Raw genomic sequence first — 25,875 nt, forward strand, 5'->3', positions numbered from 1 at the left:
TGTTAATTATAGATTTTCCTCTATATATTTTATATCTCACCCGCCTTTATTAGGCCTCTTCGATTAGCTTTCCATTTACAGTATACTAAACATCAAGATAAATTTTATGTTTTGTTTATATGCGGCCTTACCTATTCCTCCCCTAGTCCGAGAGTAGGCGGTCCTAACTTGGAAATCGAAGTTAAAGAACGTTGAGCCCATTCAACTTTTATTTTCGTTAAGTTTAAATCATTTGCTCTGTAAGAGTTATGAAATGAATATTTTTTAGTAGATATTTTATGAAAGATTTTCTTTGAATAGTCTTCGTGCTGTTTCAAAGATGAACTAACGTTTGGTTTATTTATGCTACGCAGTTTGCGCTCTATCGTTACGATAGAGAAAGAGAAAATCACGGTTTCACTTTGCAGAAAGAGTAAATCGATTTTGACGTTTTGTTCATTCTTCTTTCAAAGTGAAGTGTTTTAAATACTAATTTAAAGGAACTTGTTAATTTTCAATTTCTTAGTCCTTTCAGTTTTTTTCCTTTGGTCAAATAACCTGTTTATTGACGAAGGGTGAGTGGGCATTTCTCTTCTGTGTGAAATCAAGAGAGAGAGAGAGAGAGAGGAAGAGAGAACGTTCCGATCTTTATTCTCGTCCCAAGCGAGTAACGTTGTTCTCGATTCAGTTTTTTACTCTCGTCCCAAGTCTCTGTACGGGGAGAAAGGATAAAACGTTTTTAGTTTTTATTCTCGTCCCAAGGCACTGTACGGTGAGAGATTGAAAACGTAGTCTTTAATGAACTAGTGTTTAGTCTCCTCCCCAGTCACTGATCCTTTTTAACTTTATATATTTCCGTTTTATTCGATATATATGTTTACTAATTTTTGCTTGTACTAATGTGCTTACTCTATACGACTCATTTCGCAATTATAACCTTTTGATGTAAGGGAGAATTGCGTGCTTCAGGTAGAAATCAGTTTTATTCATGCCTAATGTGAATTTTAAATATTTAACTTAGCCGGTGAATATATAATAGTTGACGTCTCCGGCGGCTCGACAGAAAAACACAAAAACTCGCGAGCGATCGCTATGAAGGTTGCGGGTGTGCCCACCAGCGCCAACTATCGGCCAGATACCGCATATACATGTAAACAGCTCCAATTCTTCTCTGTCGGTCTGATCGACAAGGTGTTCCATTACTCGCTGTTAACCTGGAGTTTTTCAACAGTCTTGGTGAAGTACTTCCTTTTGGTTTGAGCTTTCGCAGTGCAGGTGTTTTATCTTCAACTTAAACTCTTGAACTCTTTTTTTGGATAGATTTAATTGTTGATGACTTTGGATTGTTTTTTGGACTTTCTTTGACTTTTCAAAATGGCTGACCCTTCTCCAATTCCTAGATTTCGTAAATGTAATGCTAGGGATTGCAATAAGCGTCTTCCAAAGGCCTCTCTCGACCCACATACTGTGTGTTCTAATTGTCGGGGTAAAACCTGTCAATTAGGAGATCGGTGTGAGGAGTGCGTGGGCCTTTCGGAATTCGATTGGCTTGAGTTTGACAAGTATTCTCGTAAGCTAGAGAGAGATAGAGTGAGGAGAAGTTCCTCTAGATCGTGAAAATTTTCCTCCTCCCATGCCCCTGAACCTAATCCTTCCCCTGTAGTAGTTGTGCCTGAACCCTCTACTAGCACTCAGGAACCATTATGCGGGATATGTTACGTGCCATTCATGCTTTGGGCGAGAGAGTTGAGTCGTTAGCTACGGACCGTAATCAACTCATGGCGGACGTAAAAGAGTTAAAGTGTCAGAGTGCCACATTAGAAAATCGTGGGAAAGTTATTAGTGCGCAAAGTGTTATCAGTGTTGCGACCGAGGGTTCGTCTGTTCGTGCCTGTCGTTCGCCTAGTCCGAGACCTCTTGCAAGCTCCCAAGCCCCAGGGAGAAGTAATGTCGTAGGACTTATGGGTTCGAGAGGCTTTAACCAACGAACAGACGTTCCCTCTATGGTTTCAGGCGTGTCTCGTCAAGACCGCCCCTACCATAAGACGAGCGAGACGGTTTTCTCCTCGTCATCCGAAGGCTTTTCGCGTAAGAAACCGTGGAGCAAGGTTTCGAGACCCTTAAAGCGAAAGTCAGTCCCTTCAGGACAGGTCCAGCGTCCTGGTTGTAGCCATTGGGACAGCTCTGACCCTGTGCAGTCATCGGAAGACTGCTCGCCGCCTAAACAGAAGTGTAACACAGGCTCCGAGAGTCTTAGTTGTAGGCAATGTTTTGCAGTCACAGACGTTACCCTCGTCTCTTACCGCACCCATTCCCGTTGATCCTAAATGGGTTGTACTGCAAGACATGCAGAATAAGCTTGCCTCTCTTATGGAGGACTATTCTGCTGAAAAGGTTCACGATGATCCTCGCCGCTTAGCTGATCGAGATCCTGGCCGTCAGCCGCCCAAACGAGCCTTTGCTCATCCTGTTGACGTTGGCGTTACAAAGTCACGTCAGTCACGTTTTATAGAGCCTCACTCGATGCAGTCCCGTGTTGACTTTCAGCCGCATGTGGACGTTCAGCCGCTGCCGAATGCTCTTGTTGACGTTCAGGACGTTCGCCAACCAGCGAAGTTGACTTGTTTTGACGTTGAGCGTCAAGCACCGCAGTCAAGAGTTGTTTTGACTGCTCAGTCTAGACAGTCAAGGCAGTCTCGAGTTGACGTCGAGCGTCCTCCCGCTCCTGTTCTTGTTGACAGTCAGGCTGTTAAGCAGTTACATGACGTAGCGTCCTGGACTGCTACTGATGCTCCGGTGCGTGTGGACTCTGCTTGTCAAGCATTGCCACCAAGGCAGGTCTCGCCTTTGCTTGTAACTCAGCAGTTATCGGACGAAGCTCCTTCAGATGAGGACGTTGCTGATCCTCATCCTGATGATAATCCTTCAGATGTAGATGAACCTAAGGCGGTTCCTCCTTCGATGGACTTTAAGAAGATCATGATGATTTTCAAGGATCTTTTTCCAGATCACTTTGTTGCTGTTGCTCCTCGTTCGCCTCCGTCTGAGTTTGCTCTAGGCTTACCTGCTACCAAGCCAGCCTTTACTAAGCTAGTGCTTTCTCGCTCTTCCAAGAGGGCTTTACGTCTTCTAGGCGACTGGTTGGATACCAGGAGGAGTTTGGGGAAGACGGCCTTTGCCTTCCCTCCTTGTAAGCTTGCTTTTAGATCGAGCGTCTGGTATGACACGGAAGAAGTTCTCGGCTTGGGAGTCCCTGCCTCTGCCCAGGGTGACTTCTCAAGCCTCGTAGACTCTCCCCGTCGCCTGGCCATGAGACGCTCGAAGATTTGTTGGTCCTCCTCGGACCTTGACCATCTGCTTAAAGGCGTATACAGGGCCTTTGAAGTGTTTAACTTTCTTGACTGGTCATTAGGAGCTTTAAGTAGGAAGATCTCGTCTGCCGACCAAGATGTTTCCTTACTTATCATGTCCTGTATGGATAAAGCCATCCGCGATGGCTCCAATGAGCTCGCCTCCACCTTTACGTCGGGAGTCTTAAAGAAGCGAGAAACCCTTTGCTCTTTCCTTTCGGCAGGAGTTACTCCCTGTCAGAGATCGGAACTGCTCTTTGCTCCCTTATCAGCGGCCTTGTTTCCGCAACAGCTGGTTAAGGATATACTGTAGCTGCTTCGCTTGTGCAGAAGTACACCCATGACCTGATGGCGTCCTCTGCTCGCAAAGGGGCTCCTTCTTCATCCTTTGCTGTGAGACCCAGGATCGAGACTCCTGCATCTAGATTTATCCCGCCCTTTCGTGGCAGAGCTCCCAGCAGGGGAAGCTCTCGTGCCGAGGGAAAGAGAGGTAAGAAGAGAGGAGCCAAGTCCTCCCGTGGCAGAGTCTGACTGCCCACAGCCTCAGACAGCGGTAGGTGCCAGATTGAAGAGCTTCTGGCAGGCCTGGGAGAAGAGGGGTGCAGACCAAGAGTCTGTTCTGTTGCTCAGAGAGGGGTACAAAATACCGTTTGTACGCAAACCTCCTCTAGTAACAACTCCCATAGACCTCTCTCCCAGGTACCGAGAGGAGTCAAAGAGACAAGCCCTAAATCAAGAAGTGTCTCTGTTGCTAGAGAAGGGAGCGGTGGTGAAAGTCTCGGACCTTCAATCACCGGGGTTTTACAACCGTCTCTTCCTAGTCCCAAAGCATACAGGAGGTTGGAGACCGGTGCTAGACGTCAGTGCGCTCAACGTTTTTGTTACAAAAACAAAATTCACGATGGAGACCACGAAGTCCGTCTTAGCAGCGGTCAGAAAGGGAGACTGGATGGTCTCTCTCGACCTACGAGATGCGTACTTCCACATTCCTATACACCTGGATTCCCAACCGTTTCTGAGGTTTGTTTACAGGAATGTGGTGTACCAGTTTCGAGCCCTATGCTTTGGCCTCTGTCCTGCTCCTATCGTGTTTACGAGGCTCATGAGGAATGTGGCAAAATTCCTCCATCTATCGGGAATCCGAGCCTCCCTGTACTTGGACGACTGGCTTCTCAGAGCATTGTCCAGTCATCGCTGTCTGCAGGATCTACATTGGACGTTGGGTCTGGCCAAGGAGTTGGGACTTTTGGTCAACCTAGAAAAGCCCCAACTGATCCCATCCCAGACTATTCTATATTTGGGGATGGAGATTCGCAGTCCAGTTTTTCGGGCTTTTCTGTCTGCCACCCGAATAGAACAAGCCCTGCTCAAAGTCCAACTAATGCTGAAAAGAGAACGTTGTTCAGTCAGGAGTTGGATGAGTCTCGTAGGGACTCTCTCATCCCTGGAGCAGTTTGTCTCGCTAGGGAGACTACACCTTCGGCCTCTCCAGTTCCATCTAGCCTCTCACTGGAACAAGGACAAGACGTTAGAGACGGTATCAATCCCAGTCTCCGAACCAGTAAAGGCATGCCTGAAATGGTGGGACAGCAATATCAGTCTGAGAGAGGGACTATCCCTAGCAGTCAAGAACCCAAACCACGTGTTGTTCTCAGACGCGTCGGATTTGGGTTGGGGTGCGACCCTGGACGGTCGGGAATGCTCGGGTCTGTGGACCTCAAGTCAGAAGAGCATGCACATCAACGGCAAGGAGCTTTTAGCAGTCTACTTGGCCTTGATGATATTCGAAAGCTTCTTCGAAACTAAGTGGTAGAGGTCAACTCAGACAACACCACAACTTTGGCGTACATCTCCAAGCAAGGAGGCACTCCTTCACGCTGCTCGAGATCGCAAGGGACCTTCTCTTATGGTCAAGAAATCGAGGCATCTCCCTGTTGACGAGATTCATTCAGGGGGACTTGAACGTCTTGGCAGACTGTCTCAGTCGGAGGGGTCAGGTGATACCCACGGAATGGACCCTCCACAAGGACGTGTGCAAGAGTCTTTGGGCGACTTGGGGTCAACCCACCATAGACCTCTTTGCCACCTCGTTGACCAAAAGGTTACCAATCTATTGCTCACCAGTCCCAGATCCAGAGGCGATCCACATAGACGCGTTTCTACTGGATTGGTCTCATCTGGACTTATATGCATTCCCACCATTCAAGATAGTCAACAAGGTACTGCAGAAGTTCGCCTCTCACGAAGGGACAAGGTTGACGTTGGTTGCTCCCCTCTGGCCCGCGAGAGAGTGGTTCACCGAGGTACTTCAATGGCTGGTAGACATTCCAAGAAGTCTTCCTCTAAGGGTAGATCTCTTACGTCAGCCCCACGTAAAGAATGTTCATCAAAGCCTCCCCGCGCTTCGTCTGACTGCCTTCAGACTATCGAGAGACTCTCAAGAGCTCGAGGCTTTTCGAAGGAGGCAGCCAGTGCGATTGCGAGAGCTAGGAGAGCTTCTACCATCAGAGTATACCAGTCGAAGTGGGAAGTCTTTCGAGACTGGTGCAAGTCAGCATCTGTGTCCTCTTCCAGTACCTCTGTAGCCCAAATCGCAGATTTTCTTTTACATCTGAGAAATGTTCGCTCCCTCTCAGCTCCCACGATTAAGGGCTACAGGAGCATGTTGGCTTCGGTCTTTCGTCATAGAGGCTTAGATCTTTCCAACAATAAAGATCTCCAAGATCTCCTTAAGTCTTTCGAGACCTCTAAGGAACGTCGTTTGGCAACTCCTGGATGGAACTTAGACGTGGTCCTAAGGTTCCTCATGTCAGACAGGTTTGAGCCATTACATTCAGCCTCCCTGAAGGATCTCACCCTCAAGACGCTTTTCCTAGTGTGCTTGGCTTCGGCTAAAAGGGTCAGTGAAATTCATGCCTTCAGTAAGAACATCGGCTTTTCTACAGAAAAAGCCACATGTTCACTTCAACTTGGTTTCCTGGCCAAAAATGAACTGCCTTCTCGTCCTTGGCCTAAGTCCTTTGATATACCTTGCCTGTCAGAGATCGTAGGCAGCGAACTTGAAAGAGTGCTGTGTCCAGTTAGAGCTCTTAAGTTCTACTTAGCTCGTACTAAGTCCTTACGAGGTGGATCTGAGGCATTATGGTGCTCAGTTAAGAAACCATCATTGCCTATGTCAAAGAATGCTTTGTCATATTTTATCAGATTTTTAATACGAGAGGCTCATTCTCACTTGAATGAAAAAGACCGATGCTTGCTTAAGGTTAAGACGCACGAAGTAAGAGCTATAGCAACTTCCGTGGCCTTTAAGCAAAATAGATCTCTGCAAAGTATTATGGACGCGACCTTTTGGAGAAGCAAGTCGGTATTCGCGTCATTTTACTTAAAAGATGTCCAGACTCTTTACGAGGACTGCTACACACTGGGTCCATTCGTTGCAGCGAGTGCAGTAGTGGGTGAGGGTTCTACCACTACATTCCCTTAATTCCAATATCCTTTTAATCTGTCTCTTGAAATGTTTTTAATCTTGTTTTTGGGTTGTACGGAAGGCTAAGAAGCCTTTCGCATCCTGGTTGATTTGGCGGGTGGTCAAATGTCATTTCTTGAGAGCGCCCAGATTAGGGGTTTGATGAGGTCCTGTTGTATGGGTTGCAGCCCTTGATACTTCAGCTCCTGGGAGTCTTTCAGCATCCTAAAAGGATCGCTGGGCTTCGTGAGGAAGACAGACTAACAAGGCAGAGTAATCGTCTAAGTCAACTTCCTTACCAGGTACCTATATATATTTGGGTTTTGTTATGATATAACTGTCAAAAACTCTAAGCATATACGCTGTAAGCTTTATTAATTCTGGTCTCTACCCACCACCATGGGTGTGAATCAGCTATTATATATTCACCGGCTAAGTTAAATATTTAAAAATGATATTTTAATTATAAAATAAATTTTTGAATATACTTACCCGGTGAATATATAAATTAAAGGCCCCCCCTTCCTCCCCGATAGAGACCCAGCGGGATGAGAAGAATTGGAGCTGTTTACATGTATATGCGGTATCTGGCCGATAGTTGGCGCTGGTGGGCACACCCGCAACCTTCATAGCGATCGCTCGCGAGTTTTTGTGTTTTTCTGTCGAGCCGCCGGAGACGTCAGCTATTATATATTCACCGGGTAAGTATATTCAAAAATTTATTTTATAATTAAAATATCATATTATTGAAAAATACGATATCAGTGAAGTAAGTGCAAAAACAGAAAATCGTAGTGATAAAGTGATAATTGCGCAAAGTGTTTTTTAGTGTTGCGACCGAGGGTTCGTCTGTTCGTGCTTGTCGTTCACCTAGTCCGAGACCTCTTTCAGGCTCCCATGCTCCAGGGAGAAGTAATGTCGTAGGACTTGTGGGGACGAGAGGCTTTAACCAACGAACAGACGTTCCCTCTATGGTATCGGGCGTGTCTCGCAAGATCGCCCCTACCATAAGACGAGCGAGGCTGTTTTCTCCTCGTCATCCGAAGGCTTCTCGCAAAAGAAACCTTGAAGCAAAGTTTCTAGACCCTTGAAGCGGAAGTCAGTCCCTTCAGGACAGGTCCAGCGTCCTGGCTGTAGCCATGGGGACAGCTCTGACCCTTTGCAGTCGTCGGAAGACGGTTCGCCTATTAAACGCAAGCGTAACACGGGGTCCGAGGGTCGCGGTAAAGGCAATGTTTTGCCAACACAGACGTTACCGTCGTCTCGGCCCGTTCCGACTCCCGTTGATCCTAAATGGGTTGTCCTGCAGGACATGCAGACTAAGCTTGCCTCCCTTATGGAGAAGTATGACGTTGAGCAGGTTCACGATGAACCTTCGCTTTCGAGTCGCCGTTAAGCTAAACGAGACTCTGGCCGTCAGCCGCCCAAACGAGCATTTACTCGTCCTTTTGACATTATGAAACGTGATGTCGGTAGTTTGTCACGTCAGTCACGTGACTTGGATCCTCACTCGCTGCAGTCCCGTGTTGACTTTCAGCCGCTGCCGCAGCCTCGTGTTGACGTTCAGCCACTGCTGCAGTCTCGTGTTGACGTTCAGGACGTTCGCCAACCAGCTCAGTTGCCTTGTTTTGACGTTGAGCGTCAAGCACCGCAGTCAAGGGTTGTTTTGACTGCTCAGTCTAGGCAGTCAAGGCAGTCTCGACTTGACGTCGAGCGTCCATCAACTCCTGTTGTTGTTACTGGTCAGTCCTTTCAGCAGCGACATGACGTCGCTTCCTTGACTGCTACTGCTGCTCCTTTGCGTGTGGACTTTGCCTGTCAAGCATTGCCACCGCGGCAGGTCTCTCCTTTTCATGAGACTCGGCAATTGTCGGACGAGTTTCCTTCAGATGAGGAAGTTGCTGATCCCCCTCCTACTGATATTCCCTTGGGGACTTTGTCAGACAGAGAGGAGCCTAAAGCTGCTCAGCCCTCTATGGACTTTAAATAAATCATGCTGATTTTTAAGGATCTTTGTCCGGACCATTTTGTAACTGCTGCTCCTCGTTCGCCTAAACGTTAGAGTTTACACTAGGCCTAGCTACTTCGAAGCCGTTGTTTTCTAAGCTAGTGCTCTCTCGCTCCTCTAAGAGAGCTTTACGTTTGCTAGGCGACTGGTTGATCACCAGGAGTAGTTTGGGGGAGACAGCCTTTGCTTTCCCTCCTTTTAAACTGGCTTACAGAGCGAGCGTCTGGTATGACACGGGAGAAGTTCTTGGCTTGGGAGTTCCTGCCTCTGCCCCGAGAGACTTCTCAAGCCTCATAGACTCTCCCCGGCGCCTGGCCATGAGACGCTCCAAGATTTTATGGTCGGCTTCAGAGCTAGACCATCTCCTGTTAGGAGTTTTTCGAGCGTTTGAAGTTTTGCTGTACATTTATGTCATGCATGAACAAGGCTATCAGGGATGGCTCCAATGATCTGACAGCCACGTTCTCTGCAGGAACAAGACTATCAGGGATGGCTCCAATGATCTGGCAGCCACGTTCACTGCAGGAGTACTTAAGATGTAAGTGCGCTCAATGTGTTCATTGTCAAGACAAACTTCACGATGAAGACTACCAAGCTGTTTTGACAGCATTAAGAGAAGGCGACTGGATGGTCTCTCTCGACCTTCAGGATGCATACTTCCACATCCCGATTCATCCAAACTTTCAACTACATCTGAGGTTTGTGGACGGGAAAGTAATGTACCACTGTCGAGCACTGTACTCCGACCTCATTCCTGCTCCTCTTGTTTTTACTAGGCCCTTGCAAAATGTAGCAAGCTTTCTACATTTTTTGAGGATTCAGAGCCTCCCTTTATTTTGACGACTGGCTAATCAGGGCGTCGTCATTATATCGCTGTCTGGAGAGCCTCTAATGGACATTAGACCTAACCAAGGAGCTAGGTCTCATAGTGAACGTAGAGAAGTCGTAACTTACAGTACCCCATCCCAGACTATTCTTTTTTTGGCAATGGAGATACAGTGTCTGATTTTTCGGCCCTTTTCGTCTCCCGCAAGAATGGAACAAGCTCTGTTAAAAATCCTTCACTTGCAAGAGAAAAACAGTTGCTCTGTAAGAGTTTGAACTAGCCTCGTGGGAACTCTTTCATCGCTGGAGTAGTTTATCTCTCTGGGGAGACTCAACCTATGCCCTTTCTGATTTCACCTAAAACATTGGAACAAGGAGAAGGGCTTAGTGAGTATCTCTTTCCCAATCTCCAACTCAGTCTAGACATGTCTGACTTGGTGGGACAGCAACATCAGACTTCGAGAAGGTCTTTCTCTTGCGATCAAGAACCCAAACCATGTGTTGTTTTCAGATGCATCGGATTTGGGTTAGGGAGCTCCACTGGACAGCCTGGAAGGCTCGGGTCTTTGATCCACGGATCAGAAGGAACTCCATTTAAGGCAGTAACATTTCTCCTTTGGCGAGATTTGTGCAAGGAAATGAATGTCTTGGCGGACGGCCTCAGCAGAAGAGGACAAGTCATCTCCATGGAGTGGACGTTGCATAAGACTGTGTGCGAGAAGCTATGGATGACATGGGGTCAACCCACCATAGATCTTTTTGCGACTCTCTGACAAAGAGGCTCTCGACTTACTGCTTTCCAGTTCCAGATCCAGAGGCAGCCCACATAGACGCTTTCCTGCTGGACTGGTCTCACCTGGACGTTTATGCCTTTCCACCTTTCAAGATCCTAGACAAGGTGCTGCAGAAGTTCACCTCTCACGAAGGGACCAGGTTGACATTGGTTGCTCCACTCTGGCCCGCGAGAGAGTGGTTCACAGAGGTACTTCAATGGCTGGTAGACGTTCCAAGGAGTCTACCTTTAAGGATGGATCTCTTACGGCAGCCCCACGTAAGGAGTCTTCATCAAAGCCTCCCCGCGCTTCGTCTGACTGCCTTCAGACTATCGAAAGACTCTCAAGAGCTCGAGGATTTTCGAAGGAGGCAGCCAGAGCGATTGCGAGAGCTAGGAGAGCATCTACCATCAAGGTCTACCAGTCGAAGTGGGAAGTCTTTAGAGACTGGTGCAAGTCATCATCCATTTCCTCTTCCAGTACCTCTGTAGCCCAAATTGCAGACTTTCTCCTACATCTGAGAAATGTTCGCTCCCTCTCAGCATCCACTATTAAGGGCTACAGGAGCATGTTGGCGTCTGTGTTCAGACATAGAGGCTTAGATCTGTCCAATAATAAAGATCTCCAAGATCTCCTTAAGTCCTTCGAGACCTCTAAGGAGCGTCGTATGGCAACTCCTGGGTGGAACTTAGACGTGGTCCTAAGGTTCCTAATGTCCGACAGGTTTGAGCCATTACATTCAGCCTCCCTGAAGGATCTCACCCTCAAGACGCTTTTCTTAGTGTGCTTAGCTTCGGCTAAAAGGGTCAGTGAGATCCATGCCTTCAGTAGGAACATCGGCTTTTCTACAGATAAAGCCACATGTTCACTTCAGCTTGGTTTTCTTGGCCAAAAATGAACTGCCTTCTCGTCCTTGGCCTAAGTCATTTGATATACCTTGCCTGTCAGAGATCGTAGGCAACGAGCTTGAAAGAGTGCTGTGTCCAGTTAGAGCTCTGAAGTTTTATTTAGCTCGGACTAAATCCTTACGAGGTGGATCTGAGGCCTTGTGGTGCTCAGTTAAGAAGCCTTCATTGCCTATGTCAAAGAATGCTTTGTCATATTTTATTAGATTTTTAATCCGAGAGGCTCATTCTCACTTGAGTGAAAAAGATCGTTGCTTGCTTAAGGTTAAGACGCACGAAGTAAGAGCTATAGCAACTTCCGTGGCCTTTAAGCAAAACAGATCTCTGTGAAGTATTATGGACGCGACCTTTTGGAGAAGCAAGTCGGTATTCGTGTCATTTTACTTAAAAGATGTCCAGACTCTTTATGAGGACTGCTACACACTGGGTCCATTCGTTGCAGCGAGTGCAGTAGTGGGTAAGGGTTCTACCACTACATTCCCTTAATTCCAATATCCTTTTAATCTTCTCTTGAAATGTTTTTGATTGGGTTGTACGGAAGGCTAAGAAGCCTTTCGCATCCTTTTTGATTTGGCGGGTGGTCAAATGTCATTTCTTGAGAGCGCCCAGATTAAGGGTTTTGATGAGGTCCTGTTGTATGGGTTGTTGCCCTGGATACTTCAGCTCCTGGGAGTCTTTCAGCATCCTAAGAGGATGGCTGGGCTTCGTGAGGAAAGCGGACTAACAAGGCAGAGTATTCGTTAGAGTCAGCTTCCTTACCAGGTACCTATATTTATTTGGGTTTTGTTATGATATAACTGTCAAAAACTCTAAGCATATACGCCGTAAACTGTATTAATACTGGTCTCTAGGCATTTCTTTGTTGAATGGGTAAACCAAGTTTTTGGCCCTGCTGTCAAGAAGTAACTTCAGGAGAGGAATTTGCCTTTAAAGTGCTTGCTTTGCTTGGATAATGCTCCGCTCACCCCCAGGACTCGAAGATGATATCATCGACCAGTTCAAGTTCATCAGAGTGCTGTATCTTCCACTGAACACTACCCCTATCCTCCAGCCCATGGACCAGCAAGTCATCTCTAATTTTAACCCTTTTACCCCCGGGGTATTTGGAAATTTCCCACCCTACCCCAGGGGGTTATTTTTTTCCAAGCACATTTTGCAGTATATTTTATTTAAATTGCTCTAACAGCCTTAATTTTTGTCATAGAGAGGTCAGGTTGGTCTCATTCTCTTGGAAAATGCCTGAATTTTCTCAAAAAATTATCAAAAAATATGAAAAACTAATTTTTATAGCATTTTTTTGCAAGGACGTACCGGTACCTCCATGGGGGTAAAGGGATGGCTTTTGTGAAACGTACCAGTACGTCCTTTGGGGGTAAAAGGGTTAAGAAGCTCTACACCAAGCACTTATTTAAGCAGTGCTTTAATGTCACACAAAGCACCAACTTAACTTTGCCTGAATTTTGGAGGAGCCATTTCAATATCATGCACTGCTTGAAGATCATAGATCAGGCTTGGGAGGGAGTAACTCGATGGACACTGAATTCAGCTTGGAAGAAGGTTTGGCCTGATGCTGTTTCTCCTAGAGATTTTGAAGGTTTTGGCCCAGATCCTGAACCTGTGCTTGCCATAGAGGAAGACGTAGAAGAGATTGTATCCCTTGGCAAGTCCATGGATCTGGAGGTCGATGAAGATGACATCACCGAACTTGTCGAGGAGCATCATGAAGAGCTCACCACTGAGGAACTCAAGGAGCTGCATGCCATGCAGAATGATGAGTTCCAAGCGCAGTTGAGTGAGTCGAAGGACATCGAGGAGGTAGAGCATATCTTAAGTTCGCCTGAAATAAGAGAGATGTTAGCACATTATCAACACGTGGATGATTTCATTGATAAGTATTACCCTCAAAAACTTCAGGTTTGCCATGTAGTTTTGCAATTCGATGATGTCCGCTTAACCCATTTCAGAAAAATTCTGAATAGCTGTACCAAGCAACTTTCTCTTGATAGTTTCTTTAAAAAATCTACGAAACGATCTAGTGATCGTGATGAAGAGAAAGAAAGTGAAACAAAGAAAACTACGATTAAATTGAGTGAAAGTGATGGAAATTAAAAATCTAAAAGAAAAAACTATAGAAAAAATATAGAATATAAAAATTTAGAAAAAAATAATTAAGCTAAGTTAGGTTAAATTTCACGCAGTGTAAGTTAGAGTAAGTTACGGTACGTTATCGCAGTCACCATCTCTACCTCTGTGCCAACCGTCCGTCTCTTCCTGCATAGCAAAGCCTACACCTGCGTTGGCCTGTCTCTAAGGTAAACTGACAATAGAAACCCCTTTATTTATTATTTCGTTATAGTTATTCTTTTTTACATCTCTCTTATATAATGCAATTTTATTATTACGTGTAAAACTGTGTAGTAATTTATTAAGGAGTTATCATAGAATTTTGGGCTGTAGAACTAATTATACAATTTACAGTATATTCTTATGGGAATATTTGCTCCAGCATACGATCGTTTTAACATAGGAAGCAGGTCCCGGAACGAATTAAGATCGTATGTAGAGGTTCCACTGTAGCTGAAACTTTATGAAGAAACAAGGATTTCAGTTGTTAGAGAGATATAGCAAGGTAAGAAATGAGATAGAGTTTTAAATGTACTAAACAAAAAATATGTTAGGTTATAACACATTGGTATTTATGTAATATTAACTGTATAGGTGGTTTGAATAAGTTAAGAAATGGTATAAACAATACTTTGTTACTGTGTTCATATGCTCATATTATTTAGAGGGACAGCTAGACATCAGCTGATCTAATCACAGCCAAAAGTAAAACAAAAAGAAGTCAGCAATACTCAATTTTTAAAACACACCTGAAATTTATAAATAAAAGTACATGTTTTCTTAAAGCGCAATCAACTATTTGAAGAGTAGCAATTTTCTAGAATAAAATGTTTCCTAAAAAATAGGGGTTAGCTGACAAAATTGGATGCCTTATTTTAAGCTACGATTGAAGTGGATGTACTGTATACACGGTATAATTTTTTCGTTTCGAATTTTATTGACACTTGAAGAAACCGATTTAGGTTTCATCTGTATGTAAGTATTGCATAACACGAGAGAGAGAGAGAGAGAGAGAGAGAGAGAGAGAGAGAGAGAGAGAGAGAGAGAGAGAGCATCCAGGGTCCTCTGCAAAGCTGACCTCACCTATCTACAGGTAAACCATTTTCTCTTGTGTAACCTGGTATTGTTTGGATACTTGTTACATCCCCTTACCCTAACAAGGGGGGTATTGGGTATTGTCTTGGTACCCTCTGAAGATTCCTATGACTCATGAGAACTGTTACCTAGACAATCACTTTGCTAGTATCATGAGTACATAGCTTGGATACGCTGTGGACCATGCATGGCACGGTTTTAGCGAGGTGTAGGATTTCCTCCAATTATGTGTGAAACACATTAAAGGGGAAACCCCAGGACAAAGGCAGAAAGCCAGTTGGCACAGACTTTCACCCTCATAAAGGTAAGTCATCCCCTATAAATAGAATTGGTTTGTATTATTTTTCCTAACGATGTAAACCTTTAGCTATTCATACAAATTGGCCCCCCAGCACCTATCCCCCTTGAAGTCTTACCTCCAAGCAAAGTTGGTTCAGAGCCCAGGTGTCGGTGAGCATGGTAGCAACTTCCTGCCAACCCCATGCTAACTAGTGAGGGGATGGTTAACCCTCGCTAAAAGTCCAATGGCTTGTCTTTCAGCTTCGCCAAAAGTAATATCCCCTATAGAATACCTACAGGTTTGTATAGTTAGGAACAATACAAGTTACTTCCAAATATGTCATATTTCATCAAAAAAAAAATTTTTGTTCTGTATTAAAGCAATTTATTTTTAATTATATAGTAAAAGTGGATACTTTAGTGAATTTTTATACGCTACATAGTATTTTGTATGAATTTTATACATAAATGCAAAAGTAAGTATTTCATTGAAATATTTTTTTTTTACGTATTTCTTATTTCTATTGAAGATGAATCCAACTTGTCACCTGAAAAGAAGTTTAAAGCAGATACTGAGGTAGAAAAGAATCATTCAAGCAAAGATGATGATGACCTTATAATTGCAAAGGATAGTTCTGCACCAGAGGGCCATGGTGAGTAATCTCTCTCTCTCTCTCTCTCTCTCTCTCTCTCTCTCTCTCCAGTATATATATATATATACATATATATATATATACATATATATATATATACATATATATATATATATATATAGATATATGTATATATATACATATATATATATATATATACATATATATATATACATACATATATATATACATATATATATATATATACATATATATATATATACATATATATATATATATATATATTATATATATATATATATATATACATATATATATTTATATATATATATATATATACATATACATATATATATATATATATATATATGAAGAGAGCTGTCTGTTGATACTTTTGTCTTTACATTGTTTGTTTGTATCTTGGTAGCCTACTGACAAACATAATACATAAAATACATGTATATGATGATGGTGATGATGAACATCTTCTAAATAAATGTAAAAGGCTATTGAGGATGAGAAGAGTTTAAAATTCTCTAGAAAAAATAATAAAAAACATGTTCATTGCACATGGGGTTAATAGTTATTGCCAGACATATTTAATAAATTAGATTAACAAAATCATATACTGTACATACACATATATATACTTAAATATATATGGGTGTGTGTGTGTGTTTGTGTATATATATATATATATATATATATAGTTTTTATGTTGAATGGGCTGACATAAGGGATTTTGACGAAGGAAAAATCTATTTCTGGGCGAGAGACCCGTGTCGGCCAGTGAAATGCTCCTATAGCACCATTTCTAAGGTATATAACTGCTATATATTACCAGAGAAAAAATTGCATGGGAATGCCAGGTTGATCCCAGCTCGCTCACCTGTATAAGGTGTCGATATAATACTGGGGCGCAATAAATCACAACCAGAGGCCTCGCACCATTTAGATGTCTCCTGTCAAAATCCCCGAATAGCGAGGCGCCGTTCAACCTTATACTACTACTAACCAACCCACGCCAGTGACGTCACTCCTTATAGCACCCCAAATTGGGGCCCAATTAGGGAGGGACGGGCGGGTTCACTGGGCGACACGAGTCTCTCGCCCAGAAATAGATTTTTCCTTCGTCAAAATCCCTTTTCTGGTCTCCGACCCGTGTCGGCCAGTGAAATCATACCAGAGAATGGGGACCCAATAAGGCTAACTACCTGGAGGGAATAACACAGAATTAATATAGCTGATGAATATTAATATAAAAAAAGAGGGACATGGAAACCCGTAAACAGATCAACACGTAAAAGACAGAAACAATTAGACACGATACATAAACAAAATGAAACCCGAAGGGAAAGTCAACAGGTATGAATAATGTTAATACAGCTTGGTAAGCAAAATGCAGTAAATCATACAATCATAGATATAAATAATTAATATAACAAAGGAAGATCAGCTCGGGGATTTCAAAAACAAGTGAAATCAAAATAATTCGAGAAATCGATCAATTGAATAATAAATAATACATCATGGTAAATAAAACAGGTAGGAACAACAGGTAAGCCAGGCAGGAGGGAAAGAGGACAGAGCAAGACTTTGTGATTAGGACTCAGTACCCTCGGGAGGAACTACATTCCCCGCAGCTACTGTGGCAAATCTAAGAGCTTCTAAGGGTTTTAGGTAGTGGCGCTTGAAAACTTTAGGGGACTTCCAACCGGTATATTTTGAGAGCTCATCAAATTTCATATGGTGGAAAAAATTAATTGAGGTAGCCACAGCTCGAATATCATGGACATGTGGGAATGATTGAGGATTAGCTTGTTTAATAAAATAAAGAATTTGTTGCCTGATTCCTTTAAGGGTAATAGTTCCTCCGTGCTCTCTAATAAATAAGGGCCCTGTGGTTGTAGTGGAAGTTCTACTTAAGTAGGATTTCAGGGTGGTAACTGGACACAGGGATGGATCCCTAGGAAGTGGAACAATCTTCCTGGGGGACCACCTGTTCTGGGGATCCTCATTTTTAGCCACGAACACTTTGTTAGGGGAGAGAAGGACCTCACCGGAAGGGAGAAACTCTATGTGACCTGGGTCTCTAGATAAAGCTGACAATTCCGAGATTCTGGAGCCAGAGGCGAGGCTCAAAAGGAAAAGTGACTTTCTTAATAATGCCATATAGTTACAGGATTCATTTGGAGTGTTAGAGGCCAGCTTAAGAACATCGTTTAAAAACCAGGAAACTGCGCTAGGGCGAGTGGAAGGTTTTAGCCTGGCACAAGCTTTCGGAATGGATGAGAAATATGAATCCGTTAAATCAATGCCAAAACCAATATGGAAGATCTTTTTCAAGGCTGACTTAATTGTAGTAATGGTACTGGCTGCCAGACCTGATTCGAAGAGGGTCCGGAAGAATGTCACAGTTAGGTTCATTGTCATTTTCTCAACCTGGGAGTCTCTCAAGAACTTAGCTAATTTCTTGACAGCTGAGTCATATTGTCGGAGAGTAGATTCCCTTTTGTCGGATTCCAGGAAAATAGTATTCGAAGGATCGATGCTCGCACCTCGTTGGGCTGCGAACTTCATGAAGTCCATAAAGTTAGGGCATTCAGAATCCTTGAGGAAGCGAACACATTGCGAGTTTGTACTGTCTGTGTGAGCACCGGATTGGGAATCCGGCGGGGGCTGAGACCTAGCTCTAGCAACAAGGGGAACCAATTGCTCTTGGGCCAGTTGGGGGCTACAAGAGCCACTCGACCTTTGAAGGATCTGAGTTTGTGCAGAACTTTCAGCAGGAGATTCACCGGAGGAAACAGATAAATCGTCTTCCAGGTATTCCAATCTAGAATCATAGAGTCCGTGGCATAAGCCTGAGGGTCCAGGTTGGGGGTTACGTAACAATCTAGTTTGCGATTGAATTCCGTCGCAAACAGATCCACCTGGAGACCCGGGACTTGAGATAGTATCCACTGGAAGGATCGATGGTCTAGTGACCATTCCGACTCTAGCGGAGTCGTCCGGGAAAGGGAGTCCGCTACCACATTCCGGACTCCTGCTAGATGGACTGCTGACAGGTGCCACTTGTGCATTGCCGCCATGGAGAAAATCTGCAACATGACGTGGTTTATTTGGGCTGATCTGGAGCCTCCTCTGTTGAGGCAGTGAACTATGACTGCACTTTCAAGAACCAGTCTGATATGGAGATTCCTGGCTGGATTGAGACGTTTTAAAGTGAGGAAGACTGCCATGGCCTCGAGGACGTTGATGTGCATGTGTCGGAAGACTGATGACCATAACCCTTGGACTTTCTTGTGTTCGGAGTAACCTCCCCACCCTGAGTAGGTAGGCTTCGAGACGATATCAGGTATACCAACCTGCCAGACCCACGAGTGATATGATCACGTGGAAAGGTTAAAAACACTATAAAAAACATAACACATGGTAAATAAGAGAGGAAGGCATGCTGGATGATGATAACAATAATAAAATTAACTATAAATCAATCGTTAAAACAAACGAGGGTGCGAACAAGAGACAGAAAAGAACCAGCCTGACGGCGCTAGGAGTAGGCAGGGCTACCAACAGAACACAGGATCAGTGAAGTGCTAACAAAATGAAAACTAAATTGTAATAACTGACTCATGAAAGCCCTTCGAACTAATGCAATCATACGAATGACGTTAAAATAGTAAGCGAGTCCGTGGCGTGCGAACGTAAATAAGCTAAGATATGATATGTGGAAAAGAACGCCGATGGCGATCAGGCATGCCAACCTCCAATATACGCACATGAATATGAAATAACTGTTATCATAAAACAGGACAATATAAATTGATACGGTGTGTGAACCGTGGAGATCCATAAAGTTCACAACGAGAAACAATCAGTATGGAGGACTAATTGAAAATCGTTAGAACGAACGAGAGAGAGAGAGGAAGGAGCCTGTACCGAGGGAGACCCAGCAAGGTCGTGAATAAAAACTGAATAATATAAACCAAAACGGACAAGGCCCCCTCCTAAATCTCAAAACTCATAGCTCTGGTACTTAACTTAGATGTAGTGACAGTGGAGTCGGACATCTTGAGGTAAATCCAGAGAAAAACAGCGAAATTTACACACAACACAAAGTATTGTTAACGAAATGCGTGCTATAAAAGGAGTGACGTCACTGGCGTGGGTTGGTTAGTAGTAGTATGAGGTTGAACGGCGCCTCGCTATTCGGGGATTTTGACAGGAGACATCTAAATGGTGCGAGGCCTCTGGTTGTGATTTATTGCGCCCCAGTATTATATCGACACCTTATACAGGTGAGCGAGCTGGGTTCAACCTGGCATTCCCATGCAATTTTTTCTCTGGTAATATATAGCAGTTATATACCTTAGAAATGGTGCTATAGGAGCATTTCACTGGCCGACACGGGTCGGAGCCCAGAAAAGTCTTTTTATAGTTTATAAATGATATTTCTGTTTTGCCCTTGTTACTGTTTGTAGAATTATTTATTGTTAATTTGTTATCATTTATTTATTTCTTTATTTCTTTTCCTCACTGGGCTATTTTTCCCTGTTTGGGCCTTTGGGCTTATAGCATCTTGCTTTTCCAACTAGTGTTGTAGCTTGGCTAGTAATAATATATATATATATATATATATATGTATGTATGTATGATTAAATATATGCATGTACTATGCATGTAATACATAAATAGGAAGGAATAAATAGAATAGGGAATGCATATAAGTAAAACGTGAGCTACTTATAAGAACCAGTGTTTAACCATGACCCCCAAGGTCTTAAAATCAAAATCAATTACCACTCTCCCATGTTTAATCCAGCTTAACTTCAGGTGTATTTATTTTAAGCGTCGCAAAGGAAAATAGCTTAAAGAAGAGGAATCCTCCACTAAGTATTTTGAAAAAGGTCATCATTCAATGGTCAGCTTTGATTGGAATGGTTATAGTAATAAATATAGATACAGTATATATATATATATATATATACTATATATATATATATATATATACATATATATGTATATACTATATATATATATATACATATATATGTATATACTATATATATATATATATACTATATATATATATATATATACATATATATGTATATACTATATATATATATATATACTGTATATATATATATATATACTGTATATATATATATATATATATATTATATATATGTGTATATATATATATATATAGAGTTGACATTTTACTATCTGCCCTCACATTAGATTTCTTTTCAGGTTCAACAGTTGCTTCATTTTACAACAATTTAGAAAATAAAGGTTTGCAAGAAAGGAAACAAAGTAGAATATTCTTCATGAGAAATTCAAACAACTGGATTAAGAGCTACATTATAGGCCATTGTCTTGAGCTTATAAGAGACAGACAAGTGGATGATTATCCATAGTTGCACTAGATTTGGGATGTGGTAATGGAGGAGTCCAGAGCGTAAGTGGCAGAAGGTATGTAAAACTAATTTGTTTTACTTTCTTTTATTATATGAGTGCTAATTGATATTTATTAAGATTATAAGTGAATTTTCAGATTATTCAGTATAGGACATTACTCAAAGATACAGAGTACATTGCACTCTGTATGATAAAACTTTGACATACCCTCAAGTTTTATGAATTTTTATATTAGAGAATTACATATATATTGCTACTGATAATAATTCCACTGTATAACTGCTCAAGATAGGGAGGCATGAGTGTCTGGTTTCTTGTGTTATTACAAGTCAGATGACTAAAAACTCTTCCACTAGGATCAGAGTCTTTCCTTCAGACAATCATATCAGCAGGCTCAGAGGGGCAACACATCAGTTCTTGTACAAGAAAAAACTTTCCTATTCAGCTGTGGCAGTGTCCTCTGGGACATCTTTCCTAGAAGAAATTTTTCTACACGGGTGACATCATCAGTGATCACTAAGCTGTACCTGAAGCATCACGGGTCTATAGCTAGCGATCTCCCATCCCATGTTGATCCAGTAGACTAGGTGGTTTCAGATCATCTTGCTTGGTTGTTGAATGACAAAAATTCTCCACCTTCAGAGATACCTGTTTTCTGAGGCATCCAAGGAATGGTGGAGAGCACTCCTGGAGGACCTAGTCACATTAGGGGTGTGGTCAACAGAAGAATGGCACTTGCACATCAACCTGCTGGAAATGTGAGCAGCATCTAAGCACTGCAAGTGTTTCAACAGTTTATAGAGCAATCACATCCTGTATTATGTCAACAAGCAATGTGTCATGGTTCTGCACATGCATCATAAATTGACGAAACAGGTGCACTTCTGGGCAGTGGATAACACTGTAGACCTGTCAGCAGTCTATGTTTCTGGCAAGATGAATGTTATAACAGGCATGTTGATTATTTATGGATATTAGGTCAAGGGTGTTTTCTTTGCCCAACATTTTAATCCTCGTTCCGGATGTGTTTGTTTTTATTTTAGGAGATTGTCAATGTTGCATATTTTGATAAATCTATTTACATGCCAATGTTTTCAGTCAGCTGATATCACTACCTGGTTAACTAGTTTAAGTATCTTTAAATATTTCTGCAGCTATTTGTACTTGAATCCCCTTTTATTTTAACAATTAATAACTAAAAGTTGCCTCTGATGAGTAGTACACTAAATGTGCAGCTATAGTTTAGTTTGCAATGAAGTGTGTGAATTAAATATTGACAAAATTATGTTCAGTGACTGCTTCTTACTAAGTGTGAGGTAATAATATTCATTCAAGTAATTCTTACTGCATTTTAGTTAAGAAGTTCTATTGTTAATGTTGTACAGTAAGAGGGGTGAAAGGAAGTATGACCACGCATTGTAAGGCGCCTTGGACTTTTCAAAGAAGGGTTTTGACGAGTTTCAAAAGAATATTTTATGGAAGATCAATAAGCTATCTCTTATTGCATCCCAAATCTACAACACTGATGAGACTGAGTTGTTTCACTACTCTGTGCTTACTGATACTTTGGCTGATGATTTGGAGAGGGGACTTGGTCGAAAGCTTGCCGGCAACATTTGTCTGCTATGTGTTGAACAAATGAAATGATTTTCCTAATCTGACAGATAAATCTCTAGAAATTAGAAATTCAAAATTGCAGCAGATTTATGTTGAACAGGTTGACATACATCTCTTTTCATAGTTCTATTTTAACAATGTTATTATTGTATTTTATTCATTATTTATAGTTTATTTCCTTATTTTCTTCCCTCACTGGGCTCTTTGTTGGAGTCCTAGGCTTGAGGCCTCCTTCTATTCAAGCCAGGGTTGTTGCACTGGTAGTGATGATAATACTGGAGTTTGCATTATATTTTATGCTATTTTGCTATATTTTACACCCTGGTATGGGATGGTTTACTAAAGATTGTTTTCAAATATGTGACTGCAGTAATAAGATTGTTTACTAGCCAGATTCATGCCAACTTTAGGAGGTTTCCTGTTTTGTGAAGTCTAGCTGAAGGAGGTCTTATTTTTAATGAGAAATAGTTTAAACCCTTTCATACACGTGCTAAAACTCTCAAAGGGTTTGTAATTAGTAGGTGTACAAATCTATTTGAAAGCAATTAAAAAGGTGAAACTATTAAATGAATTTTTGTACAAGGGAAGATCGGATCTTTCAAGGGATGTTGGACAGGTAAAAGGACTTGAGCAATTGGATGGAAGAAGAACCCAAGGCAAAGTCTAAAGCAGTTGAGTAACTTGAGAAGCTGTAAAGAACATTGATTACTGAGATGAATAGGCTCAAGTACTGTATGGTTGTGGTTTGTATCAATGAAATTATAAACCATTTTAGAAAATATTTATTTTTTATTCCATTATTACTCCACATTGAATGATATTAATGCCTTTTCAGGGTAATATTCGTCATTTGGTTTGTGCAGACATAGCCGAGACATCTGTTGAACAGTGTAGAGAACGATATGAAATAACAAAAAACAAAAGTTTTTCAGCAGAATTTATCGTTGCAGATTGCACAAAGGTAGGCACTTACATTATTATAGTTGGTAATGAATTTTGTATATATACAGAGGTAGCAATTTAAAAAGCTTTATTATGAAAAGTAAAGAATTAGATATAGTAGATATAGTTTTTACTTTGTGATCTTGATTACCTTCTAACCAACTGTTTTCAATTATCTTTGTCCTTAAATACTAAGTTTCTCAGAAGAGTGCATAAAAAGGAATATAGTAATACCCTGCCCTACATCATTAATTGACGTACGTCCGAAATGCCCCTGATAAAGTGACATATTTTTCCTATACGATAATGACACAATAGACAACAAAGTACTTCCAACCTGCTATCATTTTATAAGAACTGGATAGTATGTTAACCCTTTTACTCCCAAAGGACGTACTGGTACGTTTCACAAAAACCATCCCTTACCCCCATGGACGTACCGGTACGTCCTTGCAAAAAAATGCTATAAATTTTTTTTTTTCATATTTTTGATAATTTTTTGAGAAAATTCAGGCATTTTCCAAGAAAATGAGACCAACCTGACCTCTCTATGACAAAAACTAAGGCTGTTAGAGCAATTTAAAAAAAAATATACTGCAAAATGTGCTGTGAAAAAAATAACCCCCTGGGGGTTAAGGGTTGGAAATTTCCAAATAGCCTGGGGGTAAAAGGGTTAAAAAGTTTCCTTTAGTAATATTAACACATTAAGAATGGTCGCTTTACCCTAAACTTGGCATATTCTGCTTGCTGGACATAAAAGAAAGTGATGAACTAGTGATGAGGAAGCCTTTCTAGTAACATATTGAAAACTGCAGTATTTGTCATGAATAAAAGTGGACATCGTAGTCCAAGCCAGGCCTAAGGCGCAAGCAATGAATATTAACTTTTCATCCTTTTCATATCTTTGGGTCATGTCCAATTTATCTAATATCATTATAACATGACTTTTCAATTTCCAAACTAACATCAAGAAAGAGGGCCAAGATTCAAAAGGATAACTTCAACCCAAATGCACAACAGAACAGAATACTTGTAAACAACTACCATTATGTAGGCAGTAGGCTATCTAGCTCAAACGAGCTGGTCTCTGTTTAAGACTCATTCCTGTGAATCTTTTCATTTTCATTTTATCTTATTGTAATTCTTATTTTGAGTTATTAATAAGACGTTTTAGCTTATTTTTTATCAGTAATGGTCATAGATTAAGCTTTAAGTTTATCTTACTTTTAACTTCCATTCAAATTAATTGTTCAACTTACCAAAGTAACAAAGCCAACCGCATTTTAATCAGGATACATGCGTGTACCTGTATTGTGCTGAACACCTTTGAGAAGGATCGAAGTGAAACAGCATAATTTTTCTCTATACCTCTAATATTTACTGTGTATTTTGTCTACTGTATTTTCACATTAGTAATATGTATTTTGAAATTTTATATTTCATTTAGTTTAGTATTTTTAACCATTTTTTTGTTATTGTGCAACGAAGAGATCAACATGAGATTGCGTAAATCTGCGTAATCTGGATTTACTGTAATTCTTCCATCTAATATTTAAGGATGAACGATGTACAGTAAAACAGCGTAAAGATGAGCATTACTGTACTATATTATTCAGATGACGGCACTATCAAGTAAGAAGCAAACGTTGAATATTTTGGAAAAGAAGCAAAATTTTTATTTCAGTTATCTGTTCTTTTCTGGAAAAGCTTACTTGAGGCCATCTATACATTGATTGACTTGCAAAAGCTGTCTGCTTGTTTGGTGAAAGCTGTACATTATATATTTTTGGGGTTAAGTAAAAGTATGTATTGGCCATTTCCAATTGAATTTTGTAACCCAACATCACAAGTTGTAATAAGGATTCAAAACTTCGTATTTGAATATGCATTAATTCTGTTTATTGTTATTATGAAAACAAAATGTGTGGTATGAAGGTCTTTAGTAGTTCTTTGTTGTAAATTCTAAAGTTGCAATTGCATACTTATATTACTGTACTTACATGTTTTTTTCTCTCTTTTTAGACCAGAATAAAAAATTTGATGAAGAATCCTGAGAGGAAGGTTGATCTGGTGTCTTGTCAATTTGCATTTCATTATTGTTTTGAAAGTCTTCCACAAGCAGAAACAATGCTACAGAATATTTCGGAGAATCTGAAAAAAGGAGGATACTTCTGTGCAACGCTTCCAAATGCTCATGAAATTATGTGAGTATAGTTTTCAATATTTTTTAGCTAGAAGCCATTTTGTGATTATATCAAATACAAAACCATTACTTTAACTTTTGTCTGTCATATCCAGATTTGGTACTCTTGCTTTGTGAATGGGAAATTACCAGTAGTTACTGGTTGAACTGTGTAATGGGCTTTGGAACAAATCGGGTAATTGCAGTAACCAACTGTCATACAAACCAGATGCATTCTGAGAATGTCTTTGGAAGCTATAAAGTTTGGTAGTCCGGCGCCATTAGGGTT

The 25,875-nt window shown here is 41.4% G+C and overlaps 1 protein-coding gene across 1 annotated transcript in view; it reads left to right on the top strand.

Annotated features, from left to right (window-relative positions):
- Positions 1 to 25,875, top strand: part of Rnmt (RNA guanine-7 methyltransferase) — an 87,834-nt gene that overhangs the window by 37,364 nt on the left and 24,595 nt on the right. The window contains 6 exon segments of the mRNA XM_068381937.1: positions 15,335 to 15,457; positions 20,678 to 20,839; positions 20,842 to 20,876; positions 20,879 to 20,899; positions 23,298 to 23,423; positions 25,427 to 25,608. Of these exon segments, the coding sequence (XP_068238038.1) occupies positions 15,335 to 15,457; positions 20,678 to 20,839; positions 20,842 to 20,876; positions 20,879 to 20,899; positions 23,298 to 23,423; positions 25,427 to 25,608 (649 nt within the window).

Source organism: Palaemon carinicauda, chromosome 1 (assembly GCF_036898095.1).
Source record: "Palaemon carinicauda isolate YSFRI2023 chromosome 1, ASM3689809v2, whole genome shotgun sequence".
Taxonomy (NCBI): Eukaryota; Metazoa; Arthropoda; class Malacostraca; order Decapoda; family Palaemonidae; genus Palaemon; species Palaemon carinicauda.